Source organism: Dromiciops gliroides, chromosome 4 (assembly GCF_019393635.1).
Source record: "Dromiciops gliroides isolate mDroGli1 chromosome 4, mDroGli1.pri, whole genome shotgun sequence".
Lineage (NCBI taxonomy): Eukaryota > Metazoa > Chordata > Mammalia > Microbiotheria > Microbiotheriidae > Dromiciops > Dromiciops gliroides.
Genome location: NC_057864.1, coordinates 306580591 through 306586084, shown reverse-complemented (window position 1 = coordinate 306586084; position 5494 = coordinate 306580591). Strand labels below are relative to the sequence as shown.

Below are 5494 nucleotides of genomic sequence, written 5' to 3'. Positions count from 1 at the left end.
TTGTTTTAAATTTTATTTGTTGGACTAATCTAAGATTATACTTTAAGCAGTAAATAAAACTGTCATCTGAAAAATGTTACTGGGTCTATTATTACATATCTATCATAACTTGGTTGCTCAATACAATGATGGACTCATTAGTTAATAGGACAGCTTACCTGGTTTCAGAGCACAAAACAGTAGTTGTGTGATTACTATTTTGGGAGAAGGTACTTGAGATCACTTTTTGTTTTTGGATTGTGTGGAGATCTAATGAATGTTTGTCTTAGCTTTTTGTGTAAATTGAATCCACTTTCTCTAAAGGCTATAGTGAGAATTATCTTGAAAAATTCTATTCTGTGACCTTCCAAAAATGAAAGAAGGAAACCAAGAAAGATGGTATTAGAGATAAGGTACAGTGTTTTCTTGCCAAAGGATCGATCGCTTCTTTGAAAAAAGGCTCAGCCTCTTATCCCTGCAGAATAAGATTCTGAAGGTGTTCAGTAGAGGAATGACGTTTTGATTAGCAGATTATGTCTTAATACTTACCTAGGTAGTAGTGCTGCCTAGGATTAAAAACTAAGATAACTTAGAAATTGGATACTGTACCAAGAACTTAGTGATGGAAATGTTTAGGTTTGGATATAAACAAAGTTAGTACCATTTAGCCCCAGGCTCACCCTTAATTGTTCCCACTTAAGTGAAAAGTTGACTGGATGAACTCAGTCTCTCCTTCTAGGTTGAATTAGAATTAAAATAGTAGAAAAGACTGTAGTGGGGTTAAGGAAACAATTGGTCCAAGCTGTTTTAGATAAAGAAAGCCTGAAACATTTCAAATAGAAAAAAAGTGCAACTTGTATTTTGCAGAATTAAGACAGAACTCAAGACAGTAAAACAAGTGGACTTGGTGTATATATATATATATATATATATATATCCATTATTTATATATATATATTTCTCTGGCACCATAATCAATATGAGCCAACAATATTTAAACGTGATTCAGGCCACATTCAGAACATTTGCTCTTATATACAAATTTTTAAATTAGATACAACCTGAAGTGTGTTGTGTTGTTACATACATACAAAAGAAAGAACTATACAACGCAGGAAGATTTCTTTTAAACCATTACATTTAAGTTGAATAGTACCATTTCCAGTGAGTCAAGTTTTTATCACCCCTTCCAGAAAATCTTTCTCTATCATTTCTTCAATTTTTTGCCTGGCTTTGCTGGAAAACATTTTGTTATTCTCCATTTTAATGTCCTTATTAGGGAAGGAGTTTGGGTAGAGGACAGGGCTCCCTGAGTGTCCCACACATCTGCTTGTGACTTTGCTATTGAAGACTTGGCTGAGCACATTGAAGAAAGGCAGGAGCTGCTCAATATTACGCACAGTGTAGATGGTTAGTAACAAATGTCCTGGTTCCCAACCTAATGTTCTCCCTGAGTTGTCTTCCTCTGGGTTTTTCTGTAGAAACAAAAAAGGAATTGTCATCTAACAATATACCACATCCCTAAGCCGTTGCCAAGTTCTATTTAGCACTATCTCTCAAGTGCATTCTCTCCTTTCCACTACAACTACCCTATTCTAGGCCCCTATTTACTACTGTCAGTTGCTGTTCTCTACTTAAAAGTAAATTTTAGCAGATCTTCAGATATCAAATAAAATTTCAAATTATAATCTTGGCATGCAAAGCCAGAATTCTAATCCCCTAAAATGTTAAGTTTGTGAAAGATTCCTTTCCTAATACTGTTAGAAAATGCTTTCCAATTACTTAAAACATTAAGTTTCTCTAAATCAGTTGGAGTTAACTTTCTAGAAACCTAAGAAGTCACTTGTTAATAGCTTGTGCTTGGTGCATATTCAAAATTCAGAGTTTTATGGAATCCCACAAAGGTATTTATACCTGTAGTTCATACCACAATTTAACTACTACAAGCAATATCTAAAGGTGAAGACTAAGGAAGAGATGGTCATTCTGATTTTGAAAAAAAATCAATTCCCTTTTCACTGGAGATGAAAATGATCCAGCATAGAGACACTGTTTGGGGCGGGGGGGGGGGGGGGGTTATACCACAGCTCACGTGCCCAAACAAAAGTGAGGAAAACAGAAATCTTTGGCCTGTTTGCACATGAGACCCTAAAATTCTGTTAGACATTTCAAGCAGGAAATTGACCGTGGAGATAACTTCAAAACTCAAAAGACAGTATGAACAAAGAAGAAGAACCTTAATGCTGTAGAGATCAGTGAGGAGACAGAAGCAGAGAACCAAAAAATACTTAAATTTAAACAATTTAAACAGGTCTGACAATGAAGACAAACAATGAAATAGAGAAAGGAGAAGGAAAAGGGGTTGCCAGCTACCCAACTGAGACCTAGGAAGGAAAACTTGTCCTATGCTTCTATCCCTAAAGACAGGCACAACATTTTAATTTCCTAGATGAGATTCTACTGGGATGCTTTCTACCTTTTGCCCATAAAGAATGCCTTCGTACCACTACATTTCTAATGGAGAAGACACAGAAAACAGCTTCACTGTTCCTTTGAACTGTTTTAAAAAGTATTTTGTAATAATAATGAGGAGGTTTGAGATGGGCGTTAAAAGTTATTGTGCACTTTAGGTTAGAACAGAAGACGAACAGTCAGCATGGTGATGGTCAGAATCACATAGCTGCTGGTTATCTGACTACAAGCAAATTGGCAACCTTGAAGTTTTTTCAGTGAAGCCAGAAATCTTTCAGAATGAAAACTGTTTAGACAAACAATACAAAGAACAATCTCTCATTAAAAACATTAACATTTGTTTTAAGAGATTCTTCTTGCTGTCTTTCAAATTGGTGAATACTAATATTTAAATATGGATACTTTTGCTATTGTTGAACCTTTATCCCCAAACCAAAAATATCAAATAAACATGAGGTGCACAGTATCATAGGTTCTGATACATGTGTGCTTAACTAATGTTTTTTAATATTTCCTTGGTTTAGGGGAAAAAAAAAGATGAATTATTATTCAAAAGAAATCTACTCTTACTCAAGTTTCCTCAGTTACCCATAAAATTGGAGAAGAACTTAAGGCCCATCTCCCTTTGCCTTCATCAAAATATTCTACACTTAAGTCTCTGAAGAAAACCTTCCTCCCTGTTTACCTCTCTTGCACTTGTTGAAATCCAGACCTGGGTATGGCTGTGAGTATCTGGTCCTGATGTGGCAGCTTTTGCTGCCATATCACAAGCATCAAAGAGCCACCCTCACCTGATGCTTGGCCATCTCCAATCCCTCCAAAATCACTGTCTTAAAGTTCTCCTCCTTGTCCTGCGGAAGGAAAGAGGAAAACTCACAGCCTTTGTTCCAATTCAAAGTATGTCTGGCCATGAAGACCTTGCAGCTTGTAGTCTAGATGAGATGAGAAGATTCTTTCCACCAAAACAATTTTCTTATTCCTTAGATATGTTTTGGGCAACAGGCTAGCAAGTCATCCCTTAAATACGATCTAATTAATTGTAAGAGAGAATGTAAAGTGTGCCTGAGTGCCACATCTATCACACCATAACTTACTGGCAAGAAAATCTACTTATAGTTGTAGACATGTGATATCACAAATAAAGGGATTATCTTTGGCAATTAAAATTTCCTAAATGGACATCAGAATGCTCTAACCGCTCCCAAACTCAGACCCTTCAAACCTTTGGTCCTCACACTGTGCTAGGGAAAAGAAGAGTTCAGATTTGTAAGTGGTGCCTTTTTAGAAACCATTCTTCCATTTTCATATGGTATAATGTAGTTTGGAGCTGCTGCCTGAATATGGGGCTCCAGAAGACTAGAGATTCTCTAATCATCGTGCTGTAAACTAGAATTCATTATAGTACAGAATTTCTCACAAGTGCTCAGTTTCTGAAAGAATTTAGGGATTAAAAGAACACATTTTTTAACATTCAAAAAAAATGACAGTAGGTTTACAGGACACACTGATTAACATTTTATCTCATTGGCTTTTGAGCCAAAGATTATACTTTATTGGCCAAAGTCAAATTATGGAATTTGACAAAACAAAATCACTCAGATGAACCAAAAAACACATTTTATATTTGGAGGGGAAAAACCCAACAACTATCCTGTATAGTATCACACATTTTTGAAGCTGTCCCTGCCCTCATTTTTTAAAAAATCCAGAACTGTGAGTTCATTGGCTATGGTAAGGAAACTCCTTCCCCAATGCAGATCAGCTATGGCTCTGCAACATGTACTTTTAGACATTTGCCTGGATTACTAAGGTTAAAGTGCCCACCAAGGGGCACAGCCAATATGTGCCACATGTGGAACAAGAAACTCATGTCACCCTGACATCAAGTCCTGGTTCTTGAGACCTGCTCTTATCCATTCCATCACTGCACCCCTCCTGGTTTTTTTATGTCTGAAATCCTTCAAGTATATATGGTGACAAAATGCAGTTTGGGTCTTAAGCAAAATACTTGCTGACTAGCATTACCTTTGTTATGACATTTGTTTCTGAGAGAAACTTTTCAATACCCAAATCCACTCCCCACTCTCCACTTCTGGCCCAGAATATACTTTTTTTTTTTTAGTGAGGCATTTGGGGTTAAGTGACTTGCCCAGGGTCACACAGCTAGTAAGTGTTAAGTGTCTGAAGCCAGATTTGAACTCAGGTCCTCCTGACTCCAGGGCCGGTGCTCTCTCCACTGCGCCACCTAGCTGCCCCCAGAATATACTTTGAATCTAGTTCACCTTTTTAGTTTCTAAACAAAAGACACTCATTTAATATCTTCCCTGGCCATCTCTTTAGGATGCACACTATTTGGTCCTTCTAACTTGTATTTTCTAATATATTTTCACTTTTGGATAGGTAATTTTTAAAAAATGTACAGAATGATAAATGTATATTCAGTGAACAAAATCTATCTTTTTTTTTTTAAATGAGGCAATTGGGGTTGTGACTTGCCCAGGGTCACACAGCTAGTAAGTGTTAAGTGTCTGAGGCCGCATTTGAACTCAGGTACTCCTGACTCCAGGGCCAGTGCTCTCTCCACTGTGCCACCTAGCTGCCCCTAAAATCTATCCTTGTTAAAAGCTCTCCAAGGTACTTCTTCGAGGTAACTCACCATTACAGAATAGCCATCAATTTAATGTTTCTTCTTCCGAAAAGCCCTTTTCTATTAATATTTTCATTTTGTGTGGTTTTTTAAAAATGCAAACTTTAATGGATGCATCTTTTTTTCCCTATATGTCTTTCCTTTCCCTATGCCTATCTCATTATGACATTTCTTTCTTAAGACTTATCCCAGAACCTCAACTAGTATTACTTTGAAGTCAATAATATTGGTAGAATATTATGGAATTTATATTTATTATATTTTAAGTTCCTTTCCTTGATCTAATTACATGTAAGAATGAAACAACAAATATGATTATTGTACCCTACAACTATTTAAATATTGTGTATGTGCACGTGTGTGTGTGAGAGAGATAGAGAGTGAGCCAGAGAGAGA

The 5494-nt window shown here is 36.5% G+C and overlaps 1 protein-coding gene across 6 annotated transcripts in view; it reads right to left on the bottom strand.

Moving 5' to 3' along the window:
- Positions 1-532: 532 nt before the first annotated feature.
- The window catches only part of DOP1A (DOP1 leucine zipper like protein A), a 118985-nt gene continuing 114023 nt past the window's right edge, over positions 533-5494 (bottom strand). For 3 of the 6 annotated variants that reach the window (XM_044001380.1, XM_044001382.1, XM_044001381.1), the window contains 2 exons: positions 3243-3302; positions 533-1454 (listed from right to left, as the gene is read on the bottom strand). In XM_044001380.1, the coding sequence (XP_043857315.1) occupies positions 1149-1454; positions 3243-3302 (366 nt within the window). In that variant the 3' untranslated portion in view covers positions 533-1148. The remainder of the gene's footprint in view (positions 1455-3242; positions 3303-5494) is intronic. The other 3 variants (XM_044001383.1, XM_044001385.1, XM_044001384.1) reach the window with 1 other exon arrangement.